At 40.1% G+C, this 19155-nt stretch overlaps 3 protein-coding genes across 3 annotated transcripts in view; all 3 read right to left on the bottom strand.

The window, feature by feature from the left end:
• Positions 1 to 1329: 1329 nt before the first annotated feature.
• LOC117740887 (histone H3.3) lies at positions 1330 to 6097 on the bottom strand. Its single transcript, XM_034547537.1, has 5 exons — positions 5942 to 6097; positions 3876 to 4051; positions 3479 to 3600; positions 2960 to 3034; positions 1330 to 1830 (listed from the first exon to the last, which is right to left on the bottom strand). The coding sequence occupies exons 2-5, from the start codon at positions 3994 to 3996 to the stop codon at positions 1702 to 1704; spliced, it is 447 nt and encodes a 148-aa protein (XP_034403428.1). The 5' UTR covers positions 3997 to 4051; positions 5942 to 6097; the 3' UTR covers positions 1330 to 1701.
• Positions 6098 to 10504: 4407 nt separating this feature from the next.
• Positions 10505 to 16519, bottom strand: psmb10 (proteasome 20S subunit beta 10). Its single transcript, XM_034546232.1, has 8 exons — positions 16304 to 16519; positions 13488 to 13581; positions 13241 to 13338; positions 12512 to 12652; positions 12213 to 12328; positions 12023 to 12081; positions 11204 to 11355; positions 10505 to 10764 (listed from the first exon to the last, which is right to left on the bottom strand). Exons 1-8 carry the CDS (start codon positions 16369 to 16371, stop codon positions 10653 to 10655), a joined length of 840 nt encoding a protein of 279 aa, XP_034402123.1. The 5' UTR covers positions 16372 to 16519; the 3' UTR covers positions 10505 to 10652.
• A 1001-nt stretch (positions 16520 to 17520) lies between these two features.
• Positions 17521 to 19155, bottom strand: part of crata (carnitine O-acetyltransferase a) — a 16124-nt gene continuing 14489 nt past the window's right edge. The window contains exon 14 of the mRNA XM_034546228.1: positions 17521 to 19059. Coding sequence (XP_034402119.1) covers positions 18844 to 19059 — 216 coding nt within the window. The 3' untranslated portion in view covers positions 17521 to 18843. The remainder of the gene's footprint in view (positions 19060 to 19155) is intronic.

Here is a 19155-nt window from a genome sequence, read left to right as displayed (position 1 = left end):
GAGAAGCAGTTAATCTGGAACAAGCCTCATAAGTTAGTTTGAGGCGCCTGTGTCACAGTGAAAGGGGTTCACACTAAATACTTATGTGTTCAACCATTTTTGGGATGTGAATGTTTATATTTATATAGATTAATCAGTATAACCAAATGGTTATGTTTCGTAGATATTTGTCACTATTGTATTATTTATTGTTAGAGGTCTAAACTCCCCCTAGAAGCATTCAAAGGTTTTAGACTTTTAGGTTGGAGCCTCCTTTCCAGCTCGCTGGAATAAACTTTCCCTGTGGGGATGAGCAATGTGATACCACAATATTTGGAGCACTCTCTGGTCTCCTTTTTTTTTTTTAATGGGAACCACCACTATGGTCCCCGCCTCACACGCGACACTGAAGAGCCAAGACAGACCAACCATGTCCAAGCCTTTAGCATCTAGTCTTTGTCTGGTTTGTCAAAGTGCTCTTTCCAAAACTTGACATTATACCCAGTTCAAGTCCTCTTCAGTTCTCCTTCCCTGATGAACACCGTTGGTACACTTTGGCCTGCGGTGTTCTGGTACCATGGACCCTTACCCGACTTAGCCCTATGCTCAAACATGGTGTTTGTTATGGCTAATCCATGACTAGCAAAAACATCCAGCAACAAAGCACCACCTTGGTTCGAATTAGGAAAGCCGTTCCTCCCAATGACCCCCCTCCATCTTCACCCAACTATAGAGTCCCCAGTCTACGCCATCTCCTGGACACCACCCACAGACTCTAAGAAGGCCGGGTACTCCAACTGCTGTTTGGTGCATAAGCACAAATAAGTCAGACTCTTCCTCTCAACAACTCGCAGTCGCAGAAGCGACCCTCTAATTCTCCGCAGCAGACTGCAACACAGCACCGCTTAGCCAGGGGATCATGAGTATGTCAAATGTCTTCCATATGAAAAACTGTTTTACACTTAACGTGTGCACATATTTCATATCCAATCTGTTATGAGTTCATAGATACCAAACACTTTGAAGTTTCTGAGCTACAGCCATCATCTTATCATACTATATTTAGTCCCTGGGCACATGGGGCTACTCCATATGAATAAAAGTTGCACCACAGGTGAAAACATTTGCTTGAAGAGCCATCCTCCATTAGTTTTGATGAGTTTCAATTACCTTTCAGGAAGTATATCGGTTTGCTTCTGTTAAACCTCAGAACTGTATTTTTTTAAAGATAACTGCTGCTGACTCTCAAAAACATATAGCAACCTGGCACAAATAGTTAAAACATGATGGTAATGTCATACAAAGAGATACAATGAGATTGAACGTGTACAAACTAAACAAGAAATCAGGTAAGTAACAGAAAAAGAACTTTATTAACAAAATACATTTACTGGAATGGGGAACAATATGTACACATCAATAATATCTAGTATCAACACAAAGATCAAACTAAAAACAGCAGATTATTCAACAATGTATAAAATAACTGCTTGACAAGGATTATTTTCCTATTAACAGTCAAACTGTTAAGGTGACTTAAAGCAAACTTTTCATTAAACCTGTGATTTTCTGCCAAGGCAAATTATGAAAAACGTTTTCTTTTCCCAAGAAATTACAAATCCAACACTTATACTGTTTGAACAGATGAATCGCAGCATCATAGCATCAGAACAGACATTGCTAGAAATAATTCTTGCTTATCCACTTTATACTATGTTGTTCTTACAGGTTGTCCACCCCGCGGATCCTCCTGGCCAGCTGAATGTCACGGGGGAACACCGTGACCCGCTTGGCGTGGATGGCACACAGATTTGCATCTGAGAATAACATGACGAGGAACGCCTCTGCAGCCTTGGAGGACGAAGAGAAAGAAAACCGGAAATACATGATGGTAAATCAAAGAAAACGGCGTTGGCTCATTCATTGGGTAACTTGGCTGTTAGTTTCTACTCAAAATGCAAATAAGGCATCACAACGTACAATCATTGGTTCATTATCTATGACTTAAAAAGGTAGAGTTACTGTATTGGTCACGTGTGTCTATTTTTATAAATATTCATCACAATGCAGGCCTGAATGATTCAGCAACGATGTAGTGACAGAACATTTCAGCTCAGTGCTCAGTCTCTCTTGAAAATGCTATCATTTACAGAGGGAGGAGCTTACATACACCTTGTGCGCAGAGCAGAGATGGCCCTCGGCAGTCCGCTAGCCTAATGCTCTGTTTCAACTATGTTGGGTTGAAAAACGTGCATGCATGCTGAAATTCAACAGTGGTGGTGTTTTTTCGTAGATGCAGTAAGAGTAGAAGAGCTATAAGTCAGGAAAAGTAAGTTCAATTCATTCATTCATGCAGTGTGAAATGTCATAGACTTTCAGTACCCTGTTTTAGAGCTGCTATGTGAATTTTATAGATTCAGCACACTTGTAATGCAGAAGGATTTGTTTCGCTTTGTAATGTTTATGTATAATGTTTTTACTAAGGTGGCTCACACAGATACTGTAAAGATACAAAAACACATGAATCTTTGCCCAAACCTTTTTTATGTCAAGCACTTCTACCACTACTGCTTGAGCTTGCATGTTGCGAGTTGGTGATGACGCATGGGTTTGTGAAGTAGTGAGCATAATACTGGATAATTGAGACTGGAGTATACTGCACGAGTTTTTCTGAGTTTGTAAATGGATGTTTTCATATAGTTTTGCTGTTATTAAACGCTGCCCCCATTACAGAGTCATTACAGAGATAGCAAGGTAACATGGTCTTTTTAGGAGTGAGGTTTAATCTCATTTAAACCAGAGCCAAATGACATAATAGGTTCCACACAAGAAACCATATTGTACTTGTATCTATAAGATAAATTCTCAATCTGAATTGAGTTTGAGGTGTTTCGAGTATGCTGAACAGAAGTAAACACTATATGTGTCCAATGAGGAATGACAGCTTGTTAGCTGGAGGTGGTTGGAGGCATCTGCTTACCTCCTGCAGGGCCAGAAGAGCGTAGACCTGCCACCGGAGAGCTTCACTAGAAAAACTCTGGCACACTTCACGAACCTGAGAGAAGGAATCAAGATGTAATAAACCAGGGCTGCAATCACACAGGTTAGAAAAAAACAAGGAGCAGCATTCTCAAGCCATATGAATGCATAAAAAAAAATGCATATTACCTCTGCACTATTTCTGCTGTGGGAACTTTGAATCAAATCTGTATTACTTTGTAGTTTAGTTTTTCCTTTTTTGTGATAACATTTAGTTGATTTTCAAGATGTGTTGGAAATCAATAGCAAACTACACAATTAAAAACAAGCCAAAAATGTAAAAGGTAAAACCCAAATGTTGACACAAAACACCCAAATACATCTCTGTATAATAGACTGGGGAATGTGTTATGATTCAATACAATTACATACATTCTTGGATTTTACTGAATGCCCCTGATAATGGTTTAGGGTTTCTGATCTTAAACTGTACTAAGCCTGTTCCAACTATCAAACTCACTAGACGAGAGAACGGTCCCTTCCTGAGCAGAAGATCAGTGCTCTTTTGGTACTTGCGGATCTCCATTAAGGCCCTGGTCCCTGGTCGAAATCTTCTCTTCCTGGGAGACACAGGGGGCTGTTCTGAAAAAACAGATACAGCATATTATTGTAATGGCAGGACAGGTAGGCTTTCCTCTAAAGCAGAGATCATTGAAGCTTTGGTGGCCAACATTAGGCCCATTTAGCTGGCATGATTCTACGTGACCGTTGCAGGTGAAACCAGTAATGTTTTGTATATTTTCTTTAAAAGAGTTTTAGCTTATGGGAAATGGACACGTTTTTAAAAACTAGTTTAGCGACGTGACCTGCCTTATTTTTTTTACTTTTCCCCCTCCCGCAACTTCAATCCCTCTCACTTGAACCTCCACTACGTCTTGGGGACCGGGGCGTTGAACTGGAGGTTCCTGGGGCCTCCAGCGGGGGGCGATGTTGAGGGGTTTTCCCCTTCCGGCGGTTGGCAGATGAATCGTGACGCATTGCCTCCAACAAAGATGAAGACCACAAGATGAAAGATACTGCAGCCAAGGTCCAACTGTGAAAGATTGAGAACATCACATGCTTAATAGGAGATGGATACGTTTTACTCCATTAAATATTCTCATTTACTGGTTACACTTCAAATAAAAGAGACACTAATGATGCTCATCAAGTTGGAGTTGCACTCTAGTTACTCCTCTCCATGGAGGACGTAAATGTCCAATCAGCCATCGCACAAGGAGCAAGACAAAGGAAGCTCTCTGGAGCCGTCAGCCCACAAGATATACATTACATATGTTGAATTACTATCAATGTGTATCTGTATGAAAAGAACAGTATCAGTGTTATCAGCTAAATAAACTAATTGTAGAGAACAGAAGTTTACACTGCAGTGTCCGTCAGTTTAGGTATGAACAAATAACACCACTGTAGCATATATATAGTTATATTTATATACTTTAAATCCCTGCACTTCTCGCACTCTCCACTTCTTCTTGCACTACTGCTGTGCAACATCCCACAGCCACTGTATATAGCCATTCCGCCTGTACATACTCTTAAACTCCTTAGTCCATTGCACTGTTTGTTTGTATTGTATTGTATTGTATATTGTGTTGTATATTTGTATTAAGTTGTATATTTGTATACTGTATTGTATTGTATTGTATATTTGTATTAAGTTGTATATTTGTATACTGTATTGTATTGTATTGTGTATTGTATTGTGTTGTATATTTTGTGTAAGCACACTGAGAGTCACCTTACCAAGTCAAATTCCTTGTTTGTGCAAACTTACTTGGCCAATTAAACCTGATTCTGATTCTGATATATGATCTTATTAATATTACTGCTGCATTAATGTTTATGTTGCATTTCACTGCTGGAGGTTCAATTACCAAACATATATAATATATTAGGTAATTGAAATCAGCCCACCCTCAAACATCTACAGAGGTAGAATGCATCAGTTCTATGAGCAGTGAGGGGAAGGTTACTTTTGAAATGTTAAGTGTAATAGATTACAAGCTACACTGTTACAAATATAATAAGTAATGTAACAATTTCACTTACTTCAACAAAGTGATTGATTACTTTTAACACAAAAGGTTTTAAACTGAGCAAAACAGCAGTCTAAACCTCACAACATGGATTACTGTTAAACTTGTGTTATAATATTATAAATATAAGCTTTACCCAAAAATGATTTAACGTTACAGGTAATCACCAACGTTTTGATTAGTTACTGTAATGTAATTACACGTTCTCAGTATCTGATTGCAATTACATTTATTGTGTACTTTAATTGATTTAATGGTTAATTTAATTATATTATATATTTTTTTTTTTCTTTTCTTTTTCCAATGACCATATTTGGAGATTACCCGTTTTCAATAGACAGGCATAACATGATGTAATCTGAGTAACGATTTATTAAAGCGGTCACTTTAACAAACACATGTATCTCTGAATGTGGTGAAGAAAAAACATAAATAGCATATAATGGTAATACTAAAGTAAAGTACAGGATGAATCCGCCCACTCCACCGAGTTGACATCGGTCTCCAACTTTCATAGTAACATTAATGTGAATTCTGGACCCTGAAAACAACAGTAAGGCCTTGACGTGAAGCCTCCTTTGTAATATCCTGGACAAACACCTGTGATACCGTGAACATACATTTGATGATTCAAGCTGTATAGAGCAGCTGGTTAAAACAATGTTTCTCCTTTAATGTTTGGGAAGTCTAGGAGGCTGAGTCGCAGGAACACACGGAGCTCCTTCAAGTCACAACTTTATTGCAAAAGCTAACGCTACCACGTTAAATTAAAAGCTAGCGTTAGTTCTTAAGTCTATTTTACTAAAGGCTAACTAACTTCTACATGCTAATTTACGTCTACCGCGTCTTATTAACTCACTCTTAAAATAAAGTTATTATAAACGTACCGTGGACTTGAAGAATATTCCCGTATAAATGTTTAATAAAATACTGGAAACCGCACTGAATGGTGCCGAGCAGTCACAACAACATCCAACGGATATTCAAACGAAGTTTCAGCGACTCAACCAATCAGCTTCCTCTGCTTTCTTCTTCTTCTTCTTCTTCTTCTTTTTCTCTGCTTCTTCTTCTCTGATTTAATGGCGAATCGCAAAACCAAACGTAAAGGTGAATACCGGCACCTACTGTACTGAGTTGTTTAACATCAGGGTTTTATATCCTTCAGGTGATATAATAGTAAAAACAAATAAAATAGAAACTAACTAACAAACAATAAAACTGTATCTTTAAATATAATAAAGAATAAAGACGTTCCTCTCTGAATTATACTTACGACATCTCATTTGTACATGCTGAACATTTTCAAGAACGTTACCATCACATTGATCTCGTATGCACTCCATGTATGTCCAAATCTCAATCATGCACTTTCATTTCAAAGTTTAGCTGCCATAATTATTATTCATGTCATCATTTGATACGTTTCTATTCACACTAGATAGGAAGTATGTTTACGTCCTACTTTGTGCATGGACACATTTGTTTTTTGCAATATCCAAAGATGAAAACGTCTGTGTGTTGCAATACCCACACTACTGTAACATAGTTGAAAAGGTTCAAGTTAAATCCCGCTAAATGGGAAAACTACGCCACCTGCTGTTGTAGATGTGTACCTGCGCTGAATAATAGACGCAAAGGACTATGGGTAATCCTCAGAGCAACGCAGGATTCACTAATAGACTGAGCATGCGCTGTTGCCCACACGAGATAACCGAACTATGTTGTCTTTTGTCATGAATGCAGATATGGAATAAACTGCTGTTACCCCAAGCCTGCCCAGCTCCATGAGATTCATTTGGCCAAAAGACATCTCACAGAGGTTATACTACCATACTATTAAATATGCTAGAGAATATTTAGTATGTCTCAACACATAATGCACTTCGCCAAAAATACCAGGATGTCCGACTGCATCTGGTTGCATTTTGTAAGCAGGATGTAAGCCAGGATGCTTTTCTGTCTATTCTGACCCACAATCCTCTGCGATGTAGATATACAAGAGGGTAAAAGTTCAATGTGCCATGTTAAGAGGAAGTAATATCTCCCAATGTGTGCATACCGTATGCAAACAACACATGCTTTGTAAGAGCAGCTGCAGTATGTACTAAAAGTAAAAATGGAACATGTTTAAATAGGAATAAATTGTTATGGTCTTTTATTAAAGATATTTTTAATAATTGCAGAATTGTAACTCTCACTCATAAAGAAGCTACTATAACACACTTGCTGCAGGCACCTCAGAGAAAGCAATCAATCACAGTCTATGATTGTATACCATCTCGTGAGCCTTTTAGCAAGTCCTTGTATTTAAAGCAGAATACGTTTTTATAAATTTTAGTTTAGTGCCTGTTTTGAAGATGTGATGGCGTTCAAGTGGACTCGTTCCCTCTCTGTTGTGTGCAGCCAGAGAGGAACATTGCATGTGTAGTTTGTGTGTGATGTAAATGCATGCCTATTTTGTATTGTAATGTATTTTGAACGGTGGATTTGATGATGATGATGCTGACTGAGGTGCAATTAAGTAGACACATTTTCTCATTAACCTCCACAAACATGACCAGGAAACCAACACAGTTGTACATTTATTCCAATCATATTATATTTTCAACATTATCGTGAATATTTTACATCAATGAATCACCTCTTATTTTTTCTTTTGAAGTCAATAGCTGCAGTAGAGCCTGGACAAATGAAAACTCTCTCAGGCCTGATTTATTCTATCCATTGTATATATATAAATATATATTAGACAGACAGACAGACAGACAGACAGACAGACAGATAGATAATTTATTAATCCTGCAAGGGCAATTTATTTATTTATTATCTGTGCTTGTGACAACAGAGCTGGATGAGTCCGTTGGTAAAAGTGCTCTGCTGTCCCTGCAGTAAGTGGTAGAGGTTATCCAATATGGATAATATTTTCATTAGTGTCCTCCTCTCCACAACCTTCTCCACCACCTTGTCCGGGGGGCAGACAAAGTCACTTAAGAGTAGACTTAATACTTTCCTCTTTAATAGCGCTTATGGTTAGGGCTGAATCAGGTTTGCCCTGGTCCAGCCCCTAGATATGCTGCTATAGGCTTATAGGCTGCTGGGGGATGTTTTAGGATACACTGAGCTCCTCTCTCTTCTTCTCTCGCTCCCTATGGACGAATTTACGTCTCTTTATTGCACATCACTAACTCTACTTCTTCCCCGGAGTCTTTATACCTTTTCGCCTCATAGGGTCTATTGGACCTGGCTATGTCTGAAGCTGGTCCTGGCTCCTGGGTCCTGACTCCCTGCCCCTGCTACCTAAAATCCAGCCCCTGGCCTGGGCCTGGCCTTCTTCCCAATGGCCCTGCCTCCTTCTTTGTGCCTCCTGCCTCAAGGGCCTGGCCTCATTGGTCCGGCCTCTTTCGCGATGCCTCCTGCCTCCGTGGCCCTGCCTCCTGCCATGGCCCTGCTGATGCCCCCATCCCCACCCTCCTCCTCTCTTTCTCCTTCTGTTTTATGGAAATCTGGATTGTGGTCCTTGCCTACTAATTATTCATACATTTCTGTCATATTCATTAAATGTGTTGTAACTCTGTAATGCTGTTCATCTGTACACATGACATCTATTGCTTCTATCCATCCGGGGAGAGGGATCCTCCTCTGTTGCTCTCCTGAAGGTTTCCTTCCTTTTTTTCCTGGTTTCCTGATCCGATGTGAGGTCAAAGGTCAGGGATGTTGTATGTGTACAGATTGTAAAGCCCTCCGAGGCAAATTAATTGTAATTGATTTTGGGCTATACAAAATAAACTGAATTGAACTGAAATAATTCTTCAGACTGTCTAGCTTGCAGCCAATGATGGAGCCGGCCTTCTTAACCAGTGTATTGAGTCTGTTGGTGTCTCCGGCTCCAATGCTGCTCCCCCAGTAGAATAAGGAGAAGTACAGAGCACTGGTCCAACAGACTGGTAGAACATCTCCAACATCTTGCTGCATACATTGAAGGATCGAAGTTTTCTCAAGAAAAAGGGTTGCCTCATCCCCTTCTTGTACACAGCATTGATGTTCAGTCAGTTGTCGATGGAGACACCCAGGAACTTGTATAATCCTCCACCATGTCCACATCCTCTCCCAGAACTCTCATTGGTTGTGGAGACGTCGTCTTCCTCCTGAAGTCCACCACCACCATCTCTGGTCTTGGCCACGTTCTGAAGGAGGGGATTTCTACCTGCCCACTCCATATTGCCCAGTCGGACATACTGTGGTCTGCCTGTGAGGTAGTCAGTGATCCAGGAGACGGTGGACGCATTGACCCCCACCACCCGCAGCTTCTCACTCACCAGCAGTGGTTGGATGGTGTTGAATGCACTGGAGAAATCAAATAAAGTGATTCTCACAGAGCCACCGGTTCAATCCAGGTGCAACTGAGCTTGTTGCAGCAGGTAGATGATGGCATCGTCCATTCCCACACTGGGCATCGTCCATTCCCACACTGGGCTTCAAATTGAGGAGGGTCCAGTGAGGATTTCACCTGTGGTCGGAGGTGGGCCAAGACCAAATCCAAAAATTATAGCAACTGTTTCTGCTGTAAATACAGATAGTCTGTCATTAATTATTCTGTATAAGAATCCATCAAACTCAATTAATTTCAATGTTATTTGTAGAGCCCAAAATCCCCAATTTTACTCAGGTCTTTGCAGTCTGTATAATTTACGACATCCTCTGTCCTCTGACCCTCAAAATCCAAAGATATGCAGCTCAGGTTGATTGTTGCCTCTAAACGGCCCTTAGGTGTGAATGGTTGTCTGTCTCTATGCGTCACCCCCGACGCATAGACCTGAGTAACCTGTCCAGTGTATCGATACTTTTTGTTTCAACGACCAATACTGATCATTTCTTAAAAGGTATGTGACATTCAAAAGACTCGGTCATACATTTTTTTTTTTAAAAGGCTATTTAAATGCCAGATATATCAGCTATTAATAACCCATTTATTACAAAAGCAAATATGAGCGTAATAAAATAAAAATGTGTGTGCCCCAAGGTGTAAACAGAAATACTACGACTAAATGGAGCCCGCTTGAAACCTTCAGGGTGAGCTATTTTTAAATGTTTGAAGAGGTGACTATAGCGCATCTTGCATTTATCTTGATCTGCTACGTTTCTTCTGCCATCCTCTGGAAGTGTGACTGTGCTGCTGAGAGTTATGATTTGAATTACATAGTATCCACCCATCCCTATGTAGATTACATTTAAGAATAGGCTAGTTCAACTGTTATAATAATTAAAATGTATAATTTTACACATCATTCCTATAATGAGCTTCTATTGCAGTGAATGAGTTTCCACAAGGGTTTTATTTATGAAATGCTGCTGTGTGAATATTAGTCCATGGACTTCAGTCAGAAAAGCTGAAATAAAACCACAGTCCTTGAACCCTTCATGTGGTCACCAAAATAACTTGTAGGCACAAATAATTTCACAAATATAAACTTTTATTGCGCAGCTATCCTTTTTTTTAACACCAGTAATGATTTAGCGATACCCAACAAGCTGTCTTCCTTTTCATTTGAACATGGATGGATTACTACATGTCAATGAAAAGAAGCATCTTATTGTGTTTCATTCAGTGTTCATGATCTGAACAGATTCGTCGACCACATCCAGAGAGAGCGGGGTCACCGTTTTGGTCAGGACGGCCGTGGTGCCGGGCTTGTACCTGTACTGTCCCTCTCTGAAAAAGAGACAGACAAGGAATGTTTGCAGTGAGGATTTTGTCATGAGTCCTATATGTGGTGTTTTGTGTGTGTCGACATACAGTTGCACTGGTAATTTAATTAGTTGAGCTGAGACCATTTTATTTCAACCACACCAATAATGATCACTATCCTGCAGACTATTTCCAATAATTAAATAAATAAATGAAGTAACTGATCACTATCCTGCAGACTATTTCCACACCAGCAAAACTGAAAGTTACTCATAGTCTTTGGGGATGTCAGATTTCTCTGTTTTCAGTTTGCGTTTTACACTGACAGTGGTTTTCAGTTTCAACTTGTAGAGAACTTGTCTTTTATTTTCAATGCCAAAATGTACAGTTATTGTCCTGTCTCTATAGATAGATACAGAAAAGCATGAATATAACAGAATATTTATGGTGACTTATGACGCACCTTTTTCCCTTCATCGTGGGCTTGTCATAGCCTCGCAGGTACTCCACTCCAGCCTCGGTGATAACACACAAGTCAACGTTGCTGCCTGAACCCAGGTCACAGAAAATTCCTGCAGTGATGGCGTCTCGTACCAGCTGCTTAGCCTTTTCCAGCTGAAAGGGAGAGCGAAGGATGAGAAAAAATGGGCTGAAACAGTTATTCGACATAGGAGGTCAGGACTGAGCTGGTACTGAACCTTGAATAACAGCTAAAGACATTCTGGTGGCCATAATGGAGGGCGGGCCAAAAATGAACAAACGCGTGATTCTTTTGGGCAAATTCAATTTGTGGCCAACCAGAGAATCCAGTCCAATCTTTCATCAACTCATATCTTCTCTGCATTATCAAGCCAACTAAACATTAACCGTTGCATGTTTCTGAACACGAGTAAAATGGAACTTTAGCTTCATGATGTCTGAGTCGGGCTTCTGGGATCCAAACCAGGTAACTGAGCCGTTACACATTTAGTTCTACTGGAAAACCTAGAGAATTAACTACAATTTGATTAGTATAACCAAAAATTACAAATTGGCTTCAGAGGGCTTTTCAATCTGTAGAGCATAAGATATCCTCTGTCCTTGGAAAAAACTCCCCTCAAAAAAACCTCAATTGAAACTGAACCCGGCTTTCATGCCAGTGACCGCAGTAGTAGATCCACAGATTCAGGATTCACGTCACACCTCAACTGTATGCAGTTCACAACATGCTGTCAGTATAAACTGTTTGTATTATAACAAAACCCATTCAAATACATCTGCCAAGAAAGGAAGACAGTCTCACCTCCATGTTTGGTTTGAATCGGTCCTCAAATACAGAGACAGCAGCTGCAGCTCCAGAGCCTGGAACCAGAATTAAATGTGTATTCTGCATTTCAGGGTTTCGGTTTTTGTCTGGTTTAGAGGTTGGTTATGAGTGAAACTTTTCATTCAGCCTGTCTATTTAACCTGTATACAGTACATTCAGCACGTACCCATGGTGACAAAAGGCAGTTTGTCATAGGAGCCGTGTGGGTAAACACTGTACAGGTGAGCACCAGTCACATCGACTCCTCCAACGATCAGAGACGCACCGATTTGACCCTGGTACCTGCAAAGCCAAACAGACATCACTACAACATGCTGCTCTCTCTTCCTGTGGGAGGAATAAGGAACAGGCCTAGCTGGAAGTGTGTGGATGTTAATGAAAGCAAAAGAGAAAAGACACAAGCAGACTTCAAACTGAAGTTTCAGAGGCGTAACTTCTGACCATCACTATCTTAGGTACACTCACCTGAACAGCATCTGTTTTAGCTGTCGTGTTACCATGGTGACGAGTGGGGGTCGCCCAGTGTTTAGCATGTGCAGTTCCACATTGGACGCCATGATCTGTGTAGTGATCTCTGCGTCTGCAGCCACACCAGCACCACAGCAGCTACAGAACACATGGGACACAGTTTTAGTCAAACAGTGGAGAGTTTCATGAACATGTCTTTGTGGCATAAAGCTCGTATTTAAACCAACTCTGTGGGTGATCAGTTATTACCATACCTAAATATGCAGTCAAATCAGATCACATCCTCTAAAATACTCTATTTATCCTTCATATACCTTGCCTGTCCTACAAGTAGTTCACTTAAAGTGGGTTAAAGTTAGACTTTGCTGGGAGGTGAGAATTAACAACAGCAAAAGAAGAAGCAACTTCAGTTTTCAGCCTTAATCTTCACAAGTGTTTTATGTTTTATTTGAATATTTTTATAAAAGCAAAGGTCGGAGGAGGAGTAAACAGATATAAGATACATGTGCAAGGGGGGGAGCTTTTATGAAAAACCTCCTTGGCTCATACAACCAACAGGCTCACACATAAAGGCTTGAGGCTCCTCACAGAGGTTGGATGACACAACAACAGACCACAAAAGGCTTGCATTTTAAATGTAAAACTTCAAAACCAAACTAAAGGTGAGTAACACTTAATCAAGGAGTTAGACTGGACATATGAGAGGGTGGAACTGGTTTCACTCACTAGATCTTTGGCGCGATGTAGTGAATCTTCATGCAGTTCTTGTCAGCCACCACCATGTCATCTGTAGCCCTCGTGTCTGCTCCCAAGATCACTCCATCCTGACACAGGTAGACAGGAAATACAACCAGAAATGAAGAACAGCTACTGGACCTTGTTATGTGCAGACAATTATTTAAAGTAATGTTTTAGAAAACATCCGTCAGTCTCTCTGTGTCTCTCAGTGAAAACACAGAAGGCTGATCCTCACCTTGAAAACAATCCCAGCAATAGTGGTCCCTGTCTTTCTGGCACTGGGAGCTTTGTAGCCGAACTCTGACAAACTGGACTCCAATACTGCATTCCTGGAAATGATATATGAACATGAGACACTCATATTATTGTTGGTTCACTCCAACCCTGCTATCTCCTTGTATCCCGCCACAAACATCATCTATAAAAGGTAATTAATTCTCTCTAATATCTCTTTCTGATTTCTGTGAAAACATCCTCAAACAACTGGATAATTTCCAGAAACTACATTTTACAAGATTACATTTGAACACATGATAACGTAGTTATTTACCCTCACCGTATACACATTTTTACTGGAGCTTGAATGCACCATAATTTAACTGAATGGAACCTCGGCACATCAGCTGTTAGCTCTTTATTTAGCCAAACAGGACTGTGACTTCAACAACCTTCTCTTCCTCTCTAAGATCCCTAAAGAAAGTAGTCGCAAATTAGTTGTGTGACTTTCTACATAGTATACTACATTCAACACCATTAACCATCACATCCTATTACAGAGACTAGAACAGTCTATTGGCATTAAAGGTACCACACTAAGCTGGCTTAAATCCTATTCATCAGATCAATCTTAATTTGTTTATATAAATGATGAAACATTGATGAACACCAACGTTAATCACAGAGTTCCAAAAGGTTCTCTGCTTGGACCAATTGTATTCACCTTATATATGCTTCCTTTGGGCAATATTATCAGGTAACACTCCATAAACTTTCATTGTTATGCAGATGATACTCAATTATATCTATCGATCAAGCCAGATAAAACCAACCAGCTTGCTGAACTTCAAGCATGTCTTAAAGACATAAAAACATGGATGACCTGCAACTTCCTCATTTTAAACTCAGACAAAACATTTTATTTTACTTGGCCCAAAATATCTACGAAATCAATTATCTGGTGATGTGGTTTCTGTAGATAAACAGACACATTTTTCACTTGCAGCAAGGCTGAGCTCCTCCTTGTGGCACTTGCACCACAGTGGCAAGCCTGGCACACCTAACTACATATAAGGAGAGGACCAGTGGAGATATTATTCAACTTGTATTTAAAAACGTTTTGATAAATAATTTTTAATTATATTAAATTTGATTTGTTTTTCTTATTTTAGCCCATTGTTGTAAATGACTATAAAAGTAATTATTTGGAAAGAGTATATTTTGTTCCTTTTTGTTTCATAACCAGCGAAATCATACATAAATAAAATGACTGATAACGAAAAAAAGTAAATGAGGTTGCTCGAAAGATGTATACAGTGAACTCTGTTGACTCAACTAAGCTGACCTGTCATAACAACAATGGGTGTTCCCAGGAAATGTTGCTCCACCCACTCAGCTCGGCAGCTTCTTCTTTTTTCTTTTTCTTTTTCTTTAAGCAACATGTACAATTTCATAAAGTGGCAATAAGTGACAGCAAAATACATTTAAACTAATATGCCAGGGGTACCAAACGAGTGCCGTTCGCTCGCCGATGTCCTGAAACCTGCCGCACGCTTGCCACAGACTCGCCACAGTCCTGATACCTGACTGACGCCTGCCACAGACATGACACTGACATTGCCACTGTCAGTAATCGCACTAGCTTCTCCAATTTTATTTTTTACCAAAAAAACAAAAACGTTAGTTTGTTTTGTTTGCTACTTTGTCTTTCTATTTTTTTGTTTTGTTCTGTTTGTCTCTGCCCCATGTAAGGGTCATTGAGTACTTAGAAAAGTGCTATATAAAATTAACTTGCCCAAACATAGAGTTTACTTGCCCGGGGCTAGCGCTAATGTCGAGCCCTGTACAGTACAGCTAAGTTGCGGAATTTTAGGGAACAATTAGTTAGAATAGTAACACAATCCAATATTAGTCATATCTAAACATCATATTATATGTAAGCCATTGTATTATTGTTTTGTTTTGTTGAACCTCATATGGGGCGTAGTGCTGCTGTCAATTAATTGTTAAATTAATCAGTAGAGTTATTAGAGAGAGATGTTGCTGAATAGACAGGAGCAAACAGTTTTTGACCGTGCTAGAGGGTTAAATTAAGATATGATGAGATGTTATGATTTATTTAGCCTATGGTTTAGGAAATTGATTATGCGAGAGAAAGTCACTGTCCTCAATTGTGAGAAGTAAAATGCCTGTATTTGAAACTGAACGTAGATATGTATTGCACGCGTCTAAACAAGCAATCAGCTACTGTGATGGACTTTTTTTATAAGCAACAAGGTCACAAAAATAAATCTCAAGCTGTTTGGGGGCCTGTTAGTTGGGGCCCCAGGTCCGGGATGTCTTGTCTAACAGCACAGTCTGTCCCTGGCGTTTCCTCCTGAACCACAGTGTATTTAGCTGCTGTTTGAGCGTGAGGAGCTGTGACTTGAGTGTGTGACTCAACATGTTATCAGGTGTGTTGTGAGGACCAGAGGAAGCTCGGTGGTGAGTGTCAACTTGTTTGTTTGAGCGATTCTGCAGAAAGCTGCAAGCAGCAAAAGGTCAAACAGTCAGCTCGTTCTGAACACACGTGGTGTCAGCAGACTCATCTATACAGTATTGGTTACATGACACTCATTTAATCAAAGGATCAGGCTACAAGCTGCGGTTGTAATCCTCTGAAGTGGAGGAAAAGTAGAAAGTAGCCCAGAATTAAATCACTCCGTATCTAAACCATAAGTGTGCGTTTCCCCCAGTTTCTACTATATCAGTGTAGTTGTCACTATATTCTCCTGTTAGGACCCTATTTCCGCCTCCATTGCACAGCTGCAGTAACACGACGCAGCGTTTCTTTACCTGCGGCTGTTTTCAAAGCAGAAGCCTCTGGTCTGCGGTTGACAGCTGGGCTTCAAGATGTGCAGCATCTTCACCGTGGAGAGAGGAGGGATGCAGATGAGGCTTCTAACGTGAAGATAGGATGAAGCGTTGAACAGAAGCCCCGTCAGGAGAAGTGTTTCTGCACTTTTCACTGCTTCTTTCTTTTACTTTCACTTCAATAGCCTCGCCGCTGTCCACTGTAAAACGTGTCTACATAACCAGGCGTGTGTTCGCATGTTGAGTTTGAAAGAGAAAAGCCCGGTGATGTTATTGTCAGAGCAGTGGGACATTGATTTATTCCTATTCTGTTTCTTCTCATATTTGATTTCCTGAAACCAGACTCCGATTTTGAATAAAGGTCCTCTACCTTTAAGAACAAATCAACACTTAATTTGTCATCATTTATTGATTTTGTATGAGAGCAAACATTCTGGCCATAGGTCACTCTCTCATAGCATTCTAGACTTATGATCCACTAAAATGAATGGGTGAATTAGATTGACCGATATTTCTTGCAGTGTATAATAATAATCTAAAGGCTATTAATATTAATTAATGACGTGTTTTTAAATAAATCAATTTACAATCATATCACATATACTGTCAGATTTATTAGAGAACTATAATTTAGATTTGTGGTGGTGTGGGAATGGGATGGAAACTAAATAAAGTCAGCCTGCAGGGATCGAACTGCCAGACCTCTGATTGGAGGATGACCCTGTTCTACCACTAGCTCATCTGTTTTCATTTAGCTTCATGTATGACATAACTGGTTGCACAATAACAAGATGGCGACGGTCGAAAATGCCAAACTTGAAGCTTCAAAACCAATGGCTTTTGTCACTACACCTACTCCTCATATACGGTCTATGGTCCTAATATGTGCATACTGTACGTACAACAGTACGTATTGTACAAGGGCAGCTGCAGTATACTAAAAGTCAAAAGAAAGACTGTGCAGTGCGCTAATGTAACAGCTCTGCCATGAGCTGAAAGTTTAACTTAAGTTCCAGCTGGCATCGTTTCCCTACACTACCGTCATGGCCGTCGGTTGCAACCAGTGAATGGAAGTGACCATTATGTCATACTTGAAGCTAAATGAAAACAGACGAGCTAGTGGTAGAAAAGGGTCATCCTCCACGGAAGAGCGAAGGTTTTAGCGAAGTTAAGGAAGGATCCACGTGACAAAACATTGGCTTTTCCCCCAAAATTCTTTTTACTATCAAGTCAACACCTAACACAGTTAGTGGCAAAACGTATTTAATTCAGCATGTTTGAAACAACACATTGGTTTCACTTTTATTTTCCTGCTTTCACTTATATTCCAACTTTGTTAATAAATACTTTGAACCGGGTTGTTTATGTTGTTATAAAGTAACACTTTGAACCGGGTTGTTTATGTCTCTGGATGACACAACACTGTAAGAATACAGACGAAGTATCTAAGATGCTCTTTTTTTTGGTAGTCAATCTCCTGAACATTGTAACTTCACCGCTGCAGAACGACGTCACAAACATGCGCCTGCCGTCGCCTCATAACTACGTAGCTCAGAGAAAGTGGAGAAACACCGTGGTTGTCTTTTCCTAACTCCTCATGAATTCTCCTTTCCACCTTTCCTTGACCCTGTGATGTTTTCCACAGAGGTCAAGGAGAAGTGGTTAGGAATAGACGTTAGGATGTAATATTTTGACTATTCGACCACAGCCGGCTCCTCTAAACACCTCGGTTGTCTTTTCCTAACTCCTCATGAATTCTCCTTCCTATCTTTACTTGACATATTGAATAGACTGTAAAACTACATATTCACCTAAGTCATGTATTACATTTAATATCTACTCCAGCATATTTGCACCATTACACAGATGTATTATTGTTAACCGAAAAAAGTCGGACTTGTCGCCGTAGAATGTTGTTGTTCCTTTTTACATACGTGTCTCTTCTGTCTTTTCTCTTATTCCACTTTATTGTCCCGGTCTTTAGCTGCATTTCTGTTTCTGTGCATCTACAATGAGAGGAATCTACATACCTGGCCAATAAAGCGGATTCTAAGTCAGACTTTTTAAAGAGTACCAATGATCTAAATGTCAAACGCACAATTTTAGTTTAAAGATTTCCCCAAAACAGTGAGTTCAGTTCATCAGTCCGCTCACATGGATTATTAGTCTGTGGAGACTGGAACTGTCCACCCCTGTATTGTTCTGCCATGTGACCTCTGCAGCAATGGAGCAAGAACAGTGGAATGGGAAGGCACACAGGCATTAATTGTGTCCACACGGCAACTGATCTCATCAGGTGATTAGTCGATAATAAAATGATCAAATATCCATCAACACAATTTCTGTTAATGATATTTCTGTCGGTAAAAATTGTTATTAATAGCATTGTTCCACCAGAGGAAAAAACATCAATACCATGGGGAAAAGACAATTCAGTCATTCAAAGGTCACTCAATCGCACTAAGAGGGGGCATCCTATTAAAATCCATCACGAGACTAGCCCCGAAAAGCCTGGAGGACCTTCACAGTTTGGCTCTTGGTGATTGTTCCAGCAGTGTCCTCATGTCCAACAGGGCCCCCTCCACAGCCTGGGCCAAATGTGCTGCATTTGTGTCTTTACAGGTGTTGAAAGACGACACTGCAAAGTTGATGTGATCGTTCATAGGATTGTAGCACACACCGTAGCCGTCGGGTACAATCGGGCCGAAACACATGATGCAGTCCGTCTTAGAAGGTACCTTGTGAGGAATAAAGAACTTAGTTTTGGTAATGGGGTTAATTATATGAGGCTTTTCCCCCCCCCCCCATCTACGGTTCTTTTAGGTCTAAGTGTT

This window comes from Cyclopterus lumpus, chromosome 12, assembly GCF_009769545.1.
Source record: "Cyclopterus lumpus isolate fCycLum1 chromosome 12, fCycLum1.pri, whole genome shotgun sequence".
Classification (NCBI taxonomy): domain Eukaryota; kingdom Metazoa; phylum Chordata; class Actinopteri; order Perciformes; family Cyclopteridae; genus Cyclopterus; species Cyclopterus lumpus.
Note: the sequence above shows the minus strand (reverse complement) of the source record. Positions and strands in the feature narration are given on the sequence as shown.

Bases quoted from the DNA above. Each gene is read 5' to 3' on its own strand.
- LOC117740887 (XM_034547537.1), bottom strand. From the start codon at position 3,996: ATGCGTCACGATTCATCTGCCAACCGCCGGAAGGGGAAAACCCCTCAA. The intron at 3,035-3,478 runs GTGAGTTTGATA...TCCTTCTCTCAG, and splicing joins AGGGACCGTTCTCTCGTCTA to GTTCGTGAAGTGTGCCAGAG. The intron at 1,831-2,959 runs GTAAGCAGATGC...TCGTCCTCCAAG, and splicing joins CTCTTCTGGCCCTGCAGGAG to GCTGCAGAGGCGTTCCTCGT.
- psmb10 (XM_034546232.1), bottom strand. From the start codon at position 16,371: ATGCTGCACATCTTGAAGCCCAGCTGTCAACCGCAGACCAGAGGCTTC. The intron at 12,329-12,511 runs GTGAGTGTACCT...TTGGCTTTGCAG, and splicing joins CTAAAACAGATGCTGTTCAG to GTACCAGGGTCAAATCGGTG. The intron at 10,765-11,203 runs GTGCGTCATAAG...TCTCTTTTTCAG, and splicing joins CCCACGATGAAGGGAAAAAG to AGAGGGACAGTACAGGTACA.